Source organism: Lissotriton vulgaris, chromosome 9, assembly GCF_964263255.1.
Source record: "Lissotriton vulgaris chromosome 9, aLisVul1.2, whole genome shotgun sequence".
In the NCBI taxonomy this organism is placed as follows: Eukaryota; Metazoa; Chordata; class Amphibia; order Caudata; family Salamandridae; genus Lissotriton; species Lissotriton vulgaris.
Genome location: NC_141697.1, coordinates 324,369,404 through 324,387,327, shown reverse-complemented (window position 1 = coordinate 324,387,327; position 17,924 = coordinate 324,369,404). Strand labels below are relative to the sequence as shown.

The window sequence follows — 17,924 nt, the reverse complement described above, 5'->3', positions numbered from 1 at the left end:
ATCTGAGGCATTACAGCCTGGGTGGAGAACATGCCCAGGCTCCCATACCCTGGCTGAGCGCCGAACCACAGCGCTCAGACCAATCGCAACGCTGCATTGCAGCATTGTGATTGGCTATAGGGAGCCCGTGTGCTTCCTGTTCGCACAGAAGAAGCCAGGAAGAGTATGGAGAGGACTGAGGAGAGGCGGTGGCCGGCTGGCTGGCAGGTAGGTAAGTGATTTTTTTATTCACCCCCTCCGACTCCCCCTGTTTGCCCCTCTTCACCACACTGCTGCTTCCCGGGAGCACCCGCCACTGTGTATAGTCTGTGCTTTTAATGAATTTTGTTTTGAATCCAATATCCCAACATACAACCAAGCCAGTCAGCCTCCCGAAGAGATTCTAACAAGAGTATTACAGTGCACATATTCTACGCATAGGGTTTGCCAAAAGGTGTAACCAATACGAAAACTCTTATCTTTAAAGGTAGTCTGTAAGAATGCTTGGAGCTAAATGCATGACTGCAGGTATTCACCCAATTAATTAACCATCTTCCCTTAAAATCCATTTACCTTTAGCTTATGTGTTCCATGGTAAATAAATTACTTCTACTCCTTTTATAATAACTTTTCATAATAAACAGATTAGTACTATGACATGTATAATAACATTTCCAAATGAGCAAATCAAGCAAGGACCCTTTATCTTTGGCTTTTTACAGTAAACAACTCAGGCTTGCTGTTACAGTATATCCCTTGCCACAAGGCAACCTTCAGGTATAATGTAATAAAATCCACCCTTAAAACCTATTACCTTTAACACATGCTTTTCACAATATATAAGTGAGGCCTACTGGCTTTGTCCTAACTAGTGTAATAATAAACAGACCAAACATGCCACATCTGACATAAACAGTGCAGAGAATAAATAAAGCTTTTAGTCTTTCCCATCGGCTTAACACTATAACCAATGTTAGGCCTATAGCCGCGTGCTTAGGCTGGTAGTCAACATGCATATAGTTATAAAATTACAAAAAAACCCTCTCTAAAAGATCCAGCAAGGATTATATGAGTACAAATCTTCTACCCCCCTGGGTTTGTCGGGAGGACCAACACCAAAACACTTAACCCACTAAGATAATCTGTGAGATTTCATTTAACAAAATACTACTCTACATCTGTAATTAAGTGTCATAAAACTGTTTAAGGCCCATTGGCTTTAGCAAGCACTTTTTATAATATACAAGCCATATCTACTGCCTTTATCATAACTTCTCATAATGAACCGATCAGACGTATGGCTTTGGACATAACATTTCCCAGTGAACCACTAAGGTCTGTGACCTCTGTCACTGCCATAACTAACTTGGGCATACTGTATCGAACAGCAGCCTTCTTACAAGGCAACCATCAGACATACCATCATAAAATTGCAAATGAATAAAAAATTAAATTTGACAAAAATGCCTAACAAGGATTATTGGAGTGAAAATCTTCTACCACCACGGTTTGTCACAGGGGATACCTAACACCAAAACTCTTGCCTACTACAGTAATCTGTGAGATTTCATATTACAAAAATACTTCTCTGCAGACTTTAATACATAAAATAACAATCTATCCTGAAATTCCTAGTGACTTTAAAATAAGCATTTCATAAAAATATGTCAGGACGGCTGCCTTTTATCGTAATTTTAAATAATAATCCAATCGGGCCCTAACTCGTGATCGTTGGTTTGCCATCATTACAAATAGTGACCTGCTGTAATGAGCATGAGGTTTTCTACAAGGCTAATGGTGTAATACAAGCACTCTTTCTTCAGTGGAAGCACAACTTCTGCCCAATCAAATGCTGTGTTCAAAACGTCCAACATGTGGGTGGAGCATATTCCCCCCTTCTCAGTAGTACTTCTGAAAGTTTCCTGTCGATCTCAAAGTATTATGATCGCTGCGATATTAAGCTAGACCTAAAAAGTGTTTTGAATGTTATCAGAGTAATTGCCTTCACATTTATTGGTTGACATAATGAGGCCAGGGTCCATTATTTTCCCTGGACTAAATGGATGTGGTGTTCAAAGCAAAACATTAATTTGCATATCTCTCTATAAGTACTTATCCTTGGTATTTGTCCGCTTGTGTATATAGGGCTTGCATAGCGCAAACCTAGCTGGAAATCTAGAGAGTAGTTTATGATGGGCAGGGGCTGTTCATGATTGTGTGCAAAAGAGGGAACTAGTATTCTTTTCCCATTTACTTAGGCACCCTGGTTGCATTTGTGCGTTTCATTGATAAGGGTGGTCTATGTGTTCCTTACAAGATGATTTTATTTTTTTAACTTCTGAAGTGGAGGAGAGAATCAACACATCTTATTTAAGGTTTATATTAGTCTGAGATGTGGATTTTGTATTAGTTCGGTCATATGGTCTATTGATTGTCGCTCTTATTGGTGAATCAACAGGCCATGAAGATGCATGCTTGTTCAAGGAAGCTGTGTAATTTGCGGTGTACGAAGAGAGGGGGTGTCCCCTTCCTCTACTGCTGGTTCACTGAGCACACACTTCTGCCAATATCTTTCACAGGCCCGATGGTCTCTGCAACACTACCCTTCTCCCCGGTCCCCATCTTGGTTGACAATGATTACAGAGAAGTCACAGACCGCACAATAACCTTGGGTTCTCTAGCTTTTCTAGTGATCACAATCCTGCTCCATTGGGTTCACCTCACCCACAATCCCAGACCTATGGGAAATGAGCCCAATGACACATCACAGGAGCCAAATTGCAGTAACAGTGTTCAGAGCCTAGGCAAAAGTGGCCATTCTGCAACGTGCCTTGTTCTAACCTCTTAAAAGAAGTCTTCATAAACACACAAAACACTTACTCCGAATTCTGCCAGCTTACAGCAGCACTACCCAAGCAAGGAGTGGTTGAGTAAAAAAATACCTTTTAAAAAGTCTTCAGATCATCGGAACTGGTTTCTTAGACCTTAGTCCATGATTACATCTGGAATAGAGGTATCCACAATTCAATTATAAGGCTACAGCAAAATGTCCAGATTGGAACTGGGCCTTTAGTCTTTTTTCTGCAACTTCTTCATCTGTCAGCAGAACCTTTGGCACTGTCCAGCCACAAGTTAAAGCTCCCCATGGACAGGCATCATTTTCCCCACTGGTTTCCTTTCAGGCAGGCAATCTGTTTTTTCTGCTATGGTACGTGCGGTACTATCCAGCCACTGGAGGTAAGGTAAGAAGGGACAATTAGTTTTCAGTGGCAGTGCCTCAAACCTATGGAATGGGGGATGGTAAAAAATGATCTTCACCATTACTGCAGCAGCTTTCTGAACCCAAAGACTGAAGGTAGAGCTCTAGACCTCTTTCCGCAGTCAGAAAGGTTTTTCCCAGTATTGTTCATAGGGAGATCTTAACTTAGCCTTTTCCACTCAGCTCTCTCCTCACAGTGGGTCAAGTGAGTCATTTCATTTTAAAGTTTCAAAGTTTTTAGTTTATTTCCGATTGGCACGATTAATTAAATCATAACAAACATTACAATAAAAAGAGCACCAGGATATTAAAAAACAGTATAATGCAGATTATAAAAGATACCACTAACAAACAAAAGTACATACTATCACATGATTAATAATATAAAAAAGGTAGCGGCTCCATTCATAATAGCAGCAGCGGCAGATCGGAAGGACACTAGAACAAACTCACAATAAGGAGTCCAAGTGCCAAACAGAGCCTGCAGAAGAGAGAGAACCCTCAGCCTGCAGAAGTGCAGTTGAAGAAAACATATTGCCAATGCTGAAAGGATCCATGAAGCAGGGGCAGTCCACAGTGCGAGAACAAAAGACCCACAAGGCAGGACAAATGCACACTATTCACCCCAAAAAACTATGGAATTAATAAAGGCAGAGCAAGCAACCAATGAAAAGCTGTGGGCGTGTGGTGTGTGTGTTCAAAAGCCACAGACAGACTACAGCATGCCTCGCAGAGCAGCGCTTGTGCTCTGGCTCTAGACTCAACCTAAAAATACCTGTCTTCACCATCCCTGACTTTGCTTTGGAGAGACAGAGCTCCTGCTTGGAGAATGTGCTTTGTAGTAAAAAGCTATGTAAAAGTCCCTTGCACCACAAAAATCCATGATCAATATAGAACTATTTGTTCCACTGTGTAGAGTTGTCCGTGCATTTTAATTCCCTATCTCCCTTTCCTATTCCAGCTCACCACACTACAAATTTTCCCCTGTAAACCACATTTGTTCCCGCCCAGCCTATCTGTAGAGCTTTGCCCCTGTGTTCTGTACAAGCTGAAATGAAAGTGCTGCCGTTCAGAGTAAGCTCGCCCAGAAAAGCCCTCCTCATTCTGGCCTTTGTGTGTTTTCCTTTTTTTCCTGCTTTCTTTAACTGGGCAGCATTGCAAAGTAAGTGTAATGGTGAGAGTAATTCTAGCCAACTATATTAACACCTGGTTAACAAACCACTCAACTTGGAGATATATTTAATATTTCAAAACTAGTATAAGCATCCTTTTTCCTTAAAAAAACATTTTAAATTGTCATTACTAAAGTATTCTTCCATGTTGGCATATGTATAGCAACAGTACAAAGAAGTCACCACATGGTACACCAATGGGGCATTCAGCACCGCAGAAAATATACTGTTTAGGTATAAAGGGAAATTAAATTATTAGTGTACATTAATGTCCAGTGTGACGTTAGTGTCAAGTGATAATATAGATCATAATCAGTAAAGTTAGATGAGGTAACAGATGACCAGCAGTACTTTGCTGACAGCCAGAATTGATTTTCATTTACAAATGTAAGCAAGTCACCACAGATTGATGACAAATTCATGTAAAACACTTCCAATCCTTGTTACGTGTAATACGTCTTCAAAGTTCTTTGTGAGCAAGTATGCATGCACTGGGCCTCAGATACCTCTACTCCCTATTTGAGGTTTGGGTAGGAATTCATTGCCATATACTAAGTCCCGTATCCACCATTTCACATATTCGCAGTGGACCTCTGCACCAAGCTGTTGCCGTTCTCTGCTTTGCCAGAAAAAACTACCATGCTTTGCTTGTCCCATAACTATGCAATGCGAGAAACGGGTTTCTCTCTCTAAGACCCCGTGCGCCATCTTGCACCCAGAATTCAGTAGTTGACCAGTGTAACAAACCTATGTGTAGCAAAACAGAATTTTGCTGTACACATCCTGGACTAGGTCAACTAAGGACGGCACATTTTCCTGTGACTGGGTATGGGTATAATATACAAGTAAATAAGTAAAACAAAGATGCCTGTGTATGTTATTTACTATGGCTCATATGTGCTTATACATCCTCTGCTCTTTCTTTCATCCCTCCTTGATTGTAGAGGAACCTAGCTCCAGAGCTCTCATGTATAAGTGCTTAACTAGGTTTCGATCTCCTTCAGAAAGTCAGGGATATTCTGGCATATCAGTGATGCCCCATCATTCCTTTAAACCTGCATTGGTAGGCACCTCTATTACTTGGATGGATGCATCTATGTATATGTTAGAACTGGGGGTCTCTTGTTGGCAGAGGTAGGTACCTTTGTCCAAATAGGGACACTTGTTTCTAGTCAGGATAAGGGGGATACACACTTTAGATAACCCCTGCTCACCCCCTTGGTAGTTTGGCACGAGCAGACAGGCTTATGCCAAAGGCAATGTGTATAGTATTTGTACCAATACTCACAGTAACACAGTGAAAACACCACAAATGTACACCAGTTTAGAAAAATAAAATATTTTTATCTAAACTAAACAAGACCAAAAGGACAAAAATCCAACATACAGATACTCAGTAGAATGTCTTTAAAAAGGGTTTTTGCAAAAATGAACTTGTAGATGGTAAATGCATCACTTTTCTCTCAATGTACCTGTAACGCAGAACAAACAAAAGGGTTACAAAGAAGGCGATGCATTGACTCTTTCTGCGCTCCGGTTGCGATGCGACAAGATGGCGCCTCGATGCGTTACGACAACGTGGATGTGATGCGTGCACGCCCGACGGCCAAATGGCGAAATTGGTGGTTTCTTGAGCCGTGACCAGCCCTGCGACACATTTCTCCGGGGATGCGATGGCTATCGGCTGCAGCGTCGACATGCTTCCTTAGCGATGCGACAGTCTGGCAACACACTTCTCCGGTGATGCGACGGAGAACAGTGGCAGCGGTGACATGCTTCAATGGCGATGCGGCTGCTGCGGCGGCGTCACGCTTCTCCCTCTCTGCGTTGCGCTTCCAGCTCCCAGCAGCAAGGGCCTCACACACAGTTACAGGCACATCAGGGCAGGTCAGAACTTCCAGCAAGGAAGTCAGAGAAGCTGGGGGTGAGGTCCTTTTGTGCCTCGGACTTGTAAAACAGGAGGCCAGCTCTTCTCAGGCCCTTGGCGACTTTTCTTCAGATGGACACAGCACACAGCAAAGTCCTTCTTCAAGCAGGGGACACAGCACAAAGCAAAGACCCTTGATCCTCTCCTCAGCAGAAACAGCAAACTGCAGGCCAACCCCAGACACACAGCTAGGACAGTACTTCTCATCAGTCTCATCAGCTGATCTTCTTTGGCAGAGATTCCTCTTGATCATGAAGTAGTCTAAAGTTCAGGGGTTTCAGCTCTCATATTTAAACCCCAAATGTCTTTGTTCCCTATGTGTGAAGGGTCCTGGACCCAGTCCAAGCCAGTTCTGGGTGCACTCTGCCAGTGCACAACTTCTTCCTTTGTCAGTGTGGGCCAGGGCCATCAGACGCACCACAGGAGGTGGAGCCAGCATTGCGGAAGGCAGGCACAGCCCTATTCAGGTCTAGGTGGTACTCCTCCCACCACTCCAAATGTAGATAGGCCTATTCAGCCTAGTGCTGACTCACCCATACTCCTGGAGCCACCCAGCCCCTGTCGCCCTCAAACGAGACAGTCAATCTATAAACAGGCATAGGCACACAGAATGGTTGAACAAGAAAATAGCCACTTTCTAAAAGTGCTATTTTCAAATACAGAATTTAAAAACCATCCTTCCTAAAAGATGTGTTATTAAATTCTGAGTTCAGGGATACCAGACTCCAATGTTCTATCTCCCTCCTATGGGAAGATATGCAGGTAAACATGTTACACAGCATTCCCCATTCCGTCCTATGGGCAAGATAACCTTTCAATAGTGAAAAACGAATTTGGCAGTATTTCACTATCGGGACATGTTACCCACACTAGTACATGTCCTACCTTCTACATACACTACACCCTGTCCAGGGGGTACCTTAGGCCTTCTATAGTGGTGTCCTAGGTGTAAGAAAAGGGAAGTGCAGGGCCTGGCAAGTGGGTACACTGGCCAGGTCAACATGGCAGTTATCAACCTGCACACAGGCACTTCGGTGGCAGGCCTAAGACACCTTTTGGGGGCTACTCATGTGAAGGCACAATCAGTGCTGAAGGCCCACTAGTACAATTTGAATTTCTAGCCCTGGCACTCTCAGTGCACTTTACTAGGGACCTACTGGTAAGCCACATATACCAATCAAGGATAACCAATCACCATAACAATTGACACAGGGAGCACTTGCACTTTGGCACTGATCAGCAGTGGCAAAGTGCCCAAAGCATCTAAACCAGCAAAAACAAAATCCAGTACCGTGTCAAAAATACAGGAGGTAGAGGCAAAAGTCAGGGGAAACCACGCCAAGGATGCCATGTCAAACAGTATAGAAATTGACACCCTAGTAAAAGTTCGCCCAATGTTAATAAGGTTAAGTTAACCACTTGTCCCTTATACCATTTTCACAGCAAAAATATAAGAGAGTATCTTTTAATGGAAGGAACGCTTGGGGACCTCCATGCACTGCAAATTTACACCAAGTGGTGCTTGCACTATCTATGCTGTTAGCCTTTTTTTTTTTTTATATAGCATTGACCGTAAATTAGGAGGGGGTGCTGTGGTTCGCTTTGCCTGTATCTGCTGATACCTTCAAGCCACATAAAATGAAGTGTGCTTGCCCAGTAATACAACTCTAAAAGTCGGGAGCTGCCATGCACCACCTTTCCTGGGGAAGTGTCATGGCTAAGCATTGCACACAAGACAGTCTCCCAGCCCAGTTCAATTTCATTGCTTTAGTCTGCAGTTTATAGAAAAATGCTTGGTCATTATAACTGGCAAATTGTCACTATCTTTAAAAGCTTGATTCTGCCATAAGAGATAGAAACAGAATGACCCAATGCTTGAACTGTTTCCTTAATTTATTAATTACCACACTATCATTTACTCTTGTGATTTCCTCAGTCCCTCCTCAGATGACATCCCTCAAGTCCTATACAGAAGCACACTTTTACAGCAGTAGGAAGCACAATGTCCATTCATGGCAGCCTTTATTAACGGCAAGGCTCTCTTTAGGGTAGAGTGTGGGTGGCAAGCTCATACTGGTACCTGCCACCTAGAAAAGCATCATAACTAATAAAAATCTAACTATTTTGTTAACTTTTTCAAAGTACATTAGCTGGACGTTGCAAATTTGGCAGTGGTAGTACTTTACTGTTGCGGGTTATTGAATCCATATTTAATCTATTTTACATTTAGAGAATGTTGCTTGACTTTTCACTGCATAATACATTAAATTTGCAGGTCTTCTTAGAACAACTATCGACTTTTGTGGCAATTTAGAGTTACAAGCATTGAGAAAGCCTATAAGTCTAGCCTCAGCAAAAGCTGTTTGTTGCATTGCCAAAATGTTTTAGCCATGTTGTACACCAGTGTGGCTGCTGTTCAACGTTGCTAAAAGTTATTGGGGGTAAGGACAGTGGAGTTGAGTGGAGTGTCATGGAGAAAGTAGAGTGTCGCAGAGTGTAAGGGCATAGAGTGGAGTGGCATGGAGGATCGTGGAGTGGTGTAGAGTTGAGTGGAGTGGTGTAGAATGGAGTGGAGTAGAATGGAGTGGTGTAGAGTGAAGTAGTGTAGGAGAGTGGAATGGCATAGAGTAGAGTCGAGTGGCATAGAGTGTTGTGGAGTAGTGTCCTAGAATAAGGGGAAGTGGCTTAGAGGGAGTTTCGTTGACAATCCTGGATTACAGTATTGTAGAGTGGAATTGAGTTTAATGGAGTAAAGTGTCAGAGTGGAGCATCCTATACTAGAGAGGCCTAGAGTAAAGTAGTGTAAAGTACAGTGGTTCAGAGAAGTATGGTGTAGAGTTTGGTGGCGTAGAGTGCATTGGTTTGGGGTAGAGTGGCGTAGAGTAGAGTGGCGTAGAGCAGAATAGAGTAGTATAGATTGCAAGGACGTAGAGTAGAATAGAGTGGCATAGATTGCAGGGACGTAGAGTAGAACAGAGTGGCATAGATTGCAGGTACGTAGAGTTAAATGGTGTAGAGTGGTGTAGTGTGCAGTGGCGTAGAGTGCAGAGTTCAGTGGGGTTAAATTCAGTGGCACTGAGTAGATTGGTGCAGGGAGCAGTGGCATGGTGAACAGTAGTGCAGAGAATAATAGAGTGGCGTAGGGCGCAGTGACAGAGCGCAGTGGTGTTGAGTGGGGTAGGGTGCAGTGCTATAGAGTGCAGAGGAGCAGAATAGAGAGGCGTTTAGTTCAGTGACATGAGAGTGCAGTCTTGTAGAGTGGTGCAAAATAGGGTGGCGCAGTGAGGTCGTATATAGTGGCACAGAGTAGAATACAGTTTTGTAGATTGCAGTGGTGTTGAGTTTTGTAGAGTATAGTGGCATAGAGGGCAGTGTTGCTGAGTAGTTGGCATAGAGTACAGTGCTTAGAGTAGAGTGGTGTAAATAGCAGCGGTGTAGAGTAGAGTGGCATAAAGGGGTGCAGCGCAGAGTGCGTTGGCACAGAGTGGCATAGAAGGTAGAGTAGATTCGATTGGCATAGAGTGGTACAGAGTAGAGGGCAATGGCATAGGGTGCAGTGTTGCAAAGTGAAGTGGTGCATAGTAGATTAGTGCGGGGTTAAAGTGCATTGGCATTGTGTGGAGTGTAATGTTTGGTGCCATTACGAACAACACATCTTTAATTGCAATGACCATTACATTTACGTAGACATACAGTTTTACAGATAAAAGTATACAGCGCACAAACGATGTGTGGAAATATAATCACATAGAATACTGATTTGTTTTGATCTTATTAAAATATTTGTTTCCACCACACTTCAGAATTACCAACGTGTTTCATTTGTGCTCTCCTAATTCTGATGTATTCTGAAATATCTGCATAGTTGTTACATGCATTTAAATCTGTTTTTGTGTAACATCGTACAGCCTTCCTTAGCCCCGCCCCGCCCCCTAGTAGCCAGCATGATTGTCACATAAATCCAATCACTTTGAAGTCGGAGATAGAAAAGTAAACACCAACCTGCCTTGAAGACAGAGCCTGACAATGGACCTCTGTCTTTGAATGCACAGACAACGTGACAAGATAAGAACAAAATATTAAATGTTTTGTTTACAGAAATCCAGGACTGGTGGAAGAATACAGTTAATAGGGTTTGGACACCAAAGGGACGAACTCAAGCTGGACAGCCTAAAGCAAATAAGGCCAGCAAACAGAAAGCAAGCAAATATGAGCTGTAAACCACAAAGTAATCGGAGAAATGTATTGCTAGTGGAGCTTTCCGCATGTCCTCAAATTGACCTTAGGCTTAGACCTAAAAACGGTGTTCCTCTTAACACAGCAGTAAAGTCTTCTGAGCAGGCTTCAGATGCCTCAGTGAATGGCCATGGGTAGAATACAGCAGAACAATGTTTTTTTTCCAGGGCTTTACATAGAAGTCACCTTCTGTGTTAGTGGCACTTTAAAACTTTTAATAAATACATTGTGAAGGTGTTAGTCACGTTGTTACCCCGGGTGTGGTGGAATGTGCACTTAATTAGCAATCACACGAGCATGACATCTGTCTAATGACCATTTAATCTACAGTGTGTGACGCTCCCAAATTCAGAGGAAAAGGTTCGTTTTTAATTACTTTATCATGGATTTTTAACTGGAGTGCTTGTTAATGGGACAGCTGTTGATATCATAAAGGATCTCTTTGGACACATATGCTCCAGATTATCCCATTCTAAGAAATGCATTTCTTTAAAAGACCATCAATATATAATTTACAGTGCACACTGCATTTCGGGCCAAGTTTCCGACAACACCTCTGACTAACTTGCGTTCACCTTGTCCTCAAGGTAGTGCCAGAGGGCACCATAATTGTGGGACTACTTGAGTGATTTACAGTGAAGCATGAGGAGCTATGCATGGTGGAGCAGTGAATGGTTGGTGCGCACTGTGATGTTCCAGGTACTGAGCGCACCTGTGTTCAGGTTTTTCCGTTAAGTTCTTCTCCAGATCTCCATGAACTTTAGTACTGTTCGGTCATTGCCTAGATCACCATGATATATAATAGAAAGATTAATCATTTCAGTGATGCTGGCACACATTTCTCATTGTTGGTATACACATACATTTTGTATATTTCTGAGGTGGAATTTATGGGGCAGGAGATAAAGATACCCATGTGACAGGTAACGCATGGTTCTTGTAACTATAAGAATGCTTGTACTTTCGTAGCCCATGTTCATCGTACAAGGTTATGGGGCACAAGTCTGGAAAATAGCTTGCTATGTTAGGTTACCTGCATGTGAATAGCACAAATCTGCTTCAGCATATAATCACGAAGCAGTTGTCTTGAATTTTAATGATGTGTTAGTGTACAGGCTATACAGTAAACCCTGGGTCTCAAGTGTGAATCGCACGTTCAGTCTGGTGTCCAAAACAATCCTAAAAGTTGTTGGAAAAACATGATTCATAAAACAATGAGCTATTTAGGACCATACTAGATTTTCAGGGGTGCAGCATGTGAGCCCTATCAAAGCCTGCCAGTTCCCCAATTCTCTCGCAGTTTGGCCATTTACCACATCTTCTCTTCCCTACAGGGTCCTTGATGTTGCCTACACGCGAATTCCTCAATCTCTTCCTGATGGCAGCAGGATGATGAGGTGGCTTAGGCTGCATATGCTTGATTTCATCTGAACTATTCACACATCTATTTTGTGGTTTGAAGAAGATGCCTCTGCCTTTCGGGTTAAAATTGAAGCGGACTCGGAGGTACACGGTATCCAGCAAGAGCTGCCTGGTGACCCGGATCCAGCTGCTGAACAATGAGTTTGTGGAGTTTACGCTTTCTGTGGAGAGTGTGGGCCAGGAGTGCCTGGAGGCTGTGGCTCAGAGACTTGAGCTCCGAGAGGTGAGGGGGAATCTGAGGGGCACCACTTAATGAAGAACATATAAATCACTACTTTCTGTTTCTCACCGCCTTCTCTCCTATTAGCTTTCTGATTTGTTGTTTTCTTTCTCTTTTTGTGCACTTTGTTTATTTCATGGGCTGCTTCTCTTTCTTTTTTTATCTCTCATGCTTTATCACTTATACCTACCCTCTCGCTGTAATATTCTTCCATCTGCCTCTCTACCTCGCCTATTGTCAACGTAAGTGTTGAAGAAATCACCATCTCTTTTTTTTAAGACAAACACCATGGTTTACTGCTGTAAGTCAGAGGGTTTTAGGACACTTTTGTCAGCACTCAGATGTCGCTGACGTACACAGTACACCAGTGAGAGCCGTGTAGCATTTTCGCCTCTCTCCCCACCAGCCAACTCTTTTTTATATTATCATTCTCTGCTTTTCTTCTGTGGAACCTTGTTGTTTTGTGCGAAGGGAGCCGGGTAACGTTTAGGGTTGGAGATGACTCTTTCTGTCATAGAGGCTGTCCTCAAGCCAGAAACAAAGCCATATTTCACCACTCTGACCGGCATACAAGATGTGGTCTTTCTTTCATCCCCTTTCCCTGTTATTATTTTTTAAATGTGCATCACTCATTTTATTTTATTCATGGGGGTGCCTAGCACCATCTGTATTCTCTTGGTTATATTTTTTGTAGCCAGTGTGCCATCAGACTCCTGCTTCACTCCCTTCTGTTATTTATAATATAAAAAAAAATATTTACATTTCCTACCTGCACCAGCCGTAATGCAACTTCTCACAGCGAGTTACAGGAGAGGAAGACACCGACATGGGAAAACTGCATTGAAAAGTCTACATACTAGTCAGGCGATAAGTTTTTCTCTTGCTCTTTTCTTCTTTTTCTGTTTTGGAATGTTTTTTTTCTCTTGCTTACTCCATTCTTGTTTCTCTCCTTCAGCCTTGGTAAAAAAATTGTTCCATCAATAATGACGACCATGTTTATTTTTGTTTTTTAAATAAACTTTAAAGTTTCTTGATTTAAAAAACCAAAACAAAAAAAACAAGATGCTGGTTTTCAAAAAGTGCAATCCTAATAATTTGTATTTGTCAGTTGGACTGGGCTTTCTCTGTACCTGTGACTTCCTAAAAATCCATACTCCAATATCCAGGCACTGACATGATTGAATGTTGGTAACAGCTGATTGATAGTCATAGAGTTAAGGCATTTTTACTGTCACCCTGGTTGGGGAGGCTGCCTATCACTCTCCTGGGTTTGTCCCTGCAGTCGGTCATATACTAGGAACACCCCATTTCCTTTAGTGTAAGAATTATATGTGTGATATTCTTGTTTGGACAGGAGGAGTTATGGCCGAGGTCCCCTTGTGCATTGGCACATTCAGCTTCATTGGCTGTCACATTTAACAGCGTTACCTTTCATTACCTCTGCTCCTTCCTCTCCAGTTTCCTAGCAAAGGCCCCTGCCACATATGTTGCTGTACTTCCAGATCAGATCAAGAAAACCTTCACTGTAATAGAGAGGAATCCATTGTGTTCATCCCCTCTGAATTGACAGTTTGGGCAGGTCTGTCGGTTGGAGCACCTTCACAAAGACTGAATCCAAGACATGCTCTTATATGGAGACAAATATTTGATTTTTATCAATTTGTTGAGTCCTTTGACATTAGAGAAGAAGCCAGATCAACCATGTTTGATTTGGGTGGTGGGTTTTGCTGAAGAGCTACACATTCCCTGTGAGCATTATGGGATGTCTGCTTTCACGAGGGAGTCAGCAACAGTTGGCATTACTGTTCATTCTCATGTGACTGGATTGTAGTAGAAGGAAGATGACATTGAAATTGGTTCCCTCCAGAGAATCGAAATGTGTTTTGCGTGACAGTGATTGACACTGACTTCACAAATACGCTAGGCCTGTAAGCCAGAAAGTTAGTTCACCTTATGATTGCGGCAAATCTCTGTACACCTTATGATTGAGGCAAATCTCTGTACACCATTACAGACTTAAGGACTTGACCAGGGTACAATGCTTTGGCAGCCCTTCTATCGGAGATGGCATGAGACACCTGGACTGAAGAAGAAAGACTTACTATAGCTAATGATTAAGGAAAGGAAGTAAAGTGCCTTGAAAGGCAGAGAAGTTGGCATAGCACATCTCAATAACTTCTGAAGCCCAGCTCAATGACCCACTGCCTGAAGATCAGGATCCCGCACAAGACTAAAATGCTGTTGCTGCATCTCTGTCTGATCTAAGAATTAAGTGCATCCTGCTGAGGTATCCTTTAATGCCTTATACCATGTGGAAGAGAGAGATTACGGTGAAGTGAGGCTTCATCTACTAGGTGAGAGAGAAGAGTGAAAAACCCTCCAGAATGAACCAATGCCCTGAGTGGCTCTCTTGTCTCCTGGTGACTTCTGCTCCCCCTTTCTCCCTAATCAGAGATTCTGTGGACCTGCTTGTGCTTACCAGGTGCAAACTTCCAGCCGAATGTGAACGTTGCATGACCTAATTTCTTGATGGAGACTGCAGCCCTGCTTGTGTCTCCAAGCTTGCAATCGCATTCCAACTGTCTTATGTATTTCCCTAAATTGGCCTCCACATTAGATATGTGCATTTACAAACTTGCTGAGTTTTTTTAATATTCATCCTTACTGCAACCTGAAAGCCAGTGCTTAAATTGTGGGTATGTGGCTTCTGTGAGCTTTCAGCAGTATCTGATTCTCGAGTACGAGTTTATGTGTGTCCTACTATACATAAATATGAAATAGACCGCATTGGAAAACAAAAGTAAGGGAACTCTGTGGTATTGTTTTGGCCGTGGGGTTAGTTGTTGCTAAAATAAATAAAGTGCAACTCAATCATTGAGCATTTTATTTTGTTGATTCAGTGTAGTTTTATTGCATAATTCAAGTTAATATTTGCCACATTTCACTGAAAAAGCATATCCTACCAATACAGCACATTTCAACCATTAGCGGTAAAGTGCATTTCAGGTAGCCCATAGTGTTGCTTAGGATTTATGTCTTTCCAGAAAATGCTAATTTCTTCCATTTTCATTTGCAATGTAACGTGAATATGCTAATCCTTAGTTCAAATTTTAAACATGAAGATTTGACTTTGAGACCATGTTCTGAATACAATAAAATATTCCCTAACTATGTATAGAAAGGGTGGGCACATGATCTCTGTGAGCACACAGTTTACGGGATATAATGTGGTGCCTTTTTACGGACTTATTTGCATGATGGATTACTTAATGCTATATATATATATATATATAATCTATCTATCACCTGTCCATCTCATAGCCCGTTCCGTACTCCATATTTTTTTTTACCACATTTGAGTGAACTTGTGGCATCACTTTGCGTACATTTGAAGTCTTTTATTCCTTTTTTAAATATATTTTTATTAACATTTATGAAATAGATACAATGTGGAATATCAACGAGGTAGTATATACTCAAGGTACATAATACTACAGAAAGCAGTGTTTCAATCATGTATTTTTTCTTATTGCTGTGTACAATCTTCCTTGTATTATAATCACTCCAGTTCACCCCAATTCGACCCCCCTCCAAACTCGTGACTTCTTTCCTGCGTATCCCTCTAACCCATACCCCCACCCCAACATGTTCTTTTCACCACCTGACACACCTGTGGGTAGTAGTATTGCGGGACAGTTCATTTTTGGCATCCCAACTTAGCCTAAGAGACATTTCGGGCTGCACTGCCCGAAATGTCTCTGTAAACATGTCTACGTCAGTTAGAAACTAGCAAAGCAGAAGACCAGTGATCTAGTGTACCAGTAAAGGGATACTCAAGGGGGATGTGTATCGTCTTTGATGCCTTGATTGAATTCGTCGACTCTGAAAATCCAATTTTGGGCAGTGAGGTGCTTGGATAAGCCTGCTAGCTAAGTATTTGATCCCTTATAATACATAGGTCTTAAATACTGTACACAGAGATGAAGAGAAATTTCAAAGATGTAATGGGCTACTTCTCTTTGCACAACCACTCAAGAGTTGCATAGGTTTGGAGCAAAATGTGATATAGCAAGCAATGAAATAGACAAGCTTTAAATTATACTATTGTAAAGAGAGTACATCTGTTCAGTTTGTTGTATTGACTGGTTTAAAACACTGGTGTCAGAACTGGGTGTTGTGAGGTATCAAGGGCTCCTATAGTAATTACATGCATGTATTATAGAACAGGGTTTTTGCCCGTGGTGCAGTCAATGACTGGAAGATACACCCTACTCCTCTGGTACAATCCTGAGATTGATTAACAGTGATTAGTTGTATGAAGCACATGCCATTCAAATCAATTACAATTTAGTTGAAAAACAGTTAAAATTGGTAATGAGCGAAATTTGATTTATTTACTGGTCTTCAATAGTTGTATTTATTTTCTTCAGGTGACCTTCCTGTAGCCAACACGTGTTTAGTTGTTTCTGGGAAATATCCCTACGACTTTGCCAGGGGTAAAAGTAATACAGATACCACCATTTTGGGCTGATGACTAAGGCTTACTGGAGATTTCTTGGCAATGTAACTAGAAGCATACGTACATTATTCAGATGTCTAGCGAGTTTATGTGCTGTCAGAGTACTTGTAAAAGGGGTTCATGGTGATCCGAAGCTGCCTCTAAACCAGCGGTACTTAACCTGTACAATGTGGAGGCTAAATATGGATTTTACAGTTCATTATTCCTAAATGCGTACACCACATTCTAAGCGAAACAGAAATTCTGAAAGCATCCAAATCCATCATTGAGTACTAACTGTAGTTAGAACCAATAAAAACCTTTAAAAGCTATAATAGAGAAAATACTTGTTAATATGGAAAAAGTCGATGCTAATATGAAAAACGAGACAGTCATCGATGAAGGCGGAATCACGTCTTTATTAACAAATTCTCCCATTGTGAACCCCACATCAACCCTTACTCGCATATATGCAGTCAGGCAGGCTCTGAGACCTCGGCTGAAGGTCACTAATTGACAGGTCAAAGGTAGGGTGGCACGCAGCCAGCAGACAAACGCACAAACAGGAAACCTTAGATCAATTCCACGGATAGGGGCAGAGACGCACAATGGCCGAGGGAGATTGGCCCCAATAAAGCACACACGTCTGGAGGGGTATGGTCCCAAAACACCATAAAGTCAGATACCACATGAGTTGGGAATATATAGTTAATCGGGACCTGTACTTTCCATTAGACAATTAATTTATAACTCCGAAGGCAGCAACTAACATTCCTTACCATACATGGATCACCGGAAATTCTTTACAATGAATTGTATAAAAAGAGGTAGCAGAACGATTGTAAATTGAGACAGTCCTCAGACTCTGCTCCTTTAACTGTTCTCCTGACCACTCTGTTTAATTTAACAAACTGTTCCTGTTTTGCCAAACACGTCTTGTCTCTTGTTTTTCATGTTCAAGCAACATACTGTATGCCAAAAACATTGCTATAACTTTAGAGGGATATTTTCCATGTCTCTACCAAAATGTGCAACTGCAAACTAAACTTTGAGGATCTTGTTGAGTTTGCACAATGTGAGAACATTCACTCTTTTGCCAAACCACTAGAGTTAGAGAACCATCCCAAGACTAGAGTACCATACCAAGACGTGTGTACAGAGGAAAGCTGCACTTTAGTAGATTGCTGTTGTCAGTTGTATTAATTCTTTTC

General features: G+C 42.0%; 1 protein-coding gene across 2 annotated transcripts in view; it reads left to right on the top strand.

Annotated features, from left to right (window-relative positions):
- PTPN21 (protein tyrosine phosphatase non-receptor type 21) overlaps positions 1-17,924 on the top strand; it is a 369,019-nt gene that overhangs the window by 10,444 nt on the left and 340,651 nt on the right. For both annotated transcript variants that reach the window (XM_086937623.1, XM_086937622.1), the window contains exon 2: positions 11,908-12,218. In XM_086937623.1, coding sequence (XP_086793749.1) covers positions 12,039-12,218 — 180 coding nt within the window. In that variant the 5' untranslated portion in view covers positions 11,908-12,038. The remainder of the gene's footprint in view (positions 1-11,907; positions 12,219-17,924) is intronic.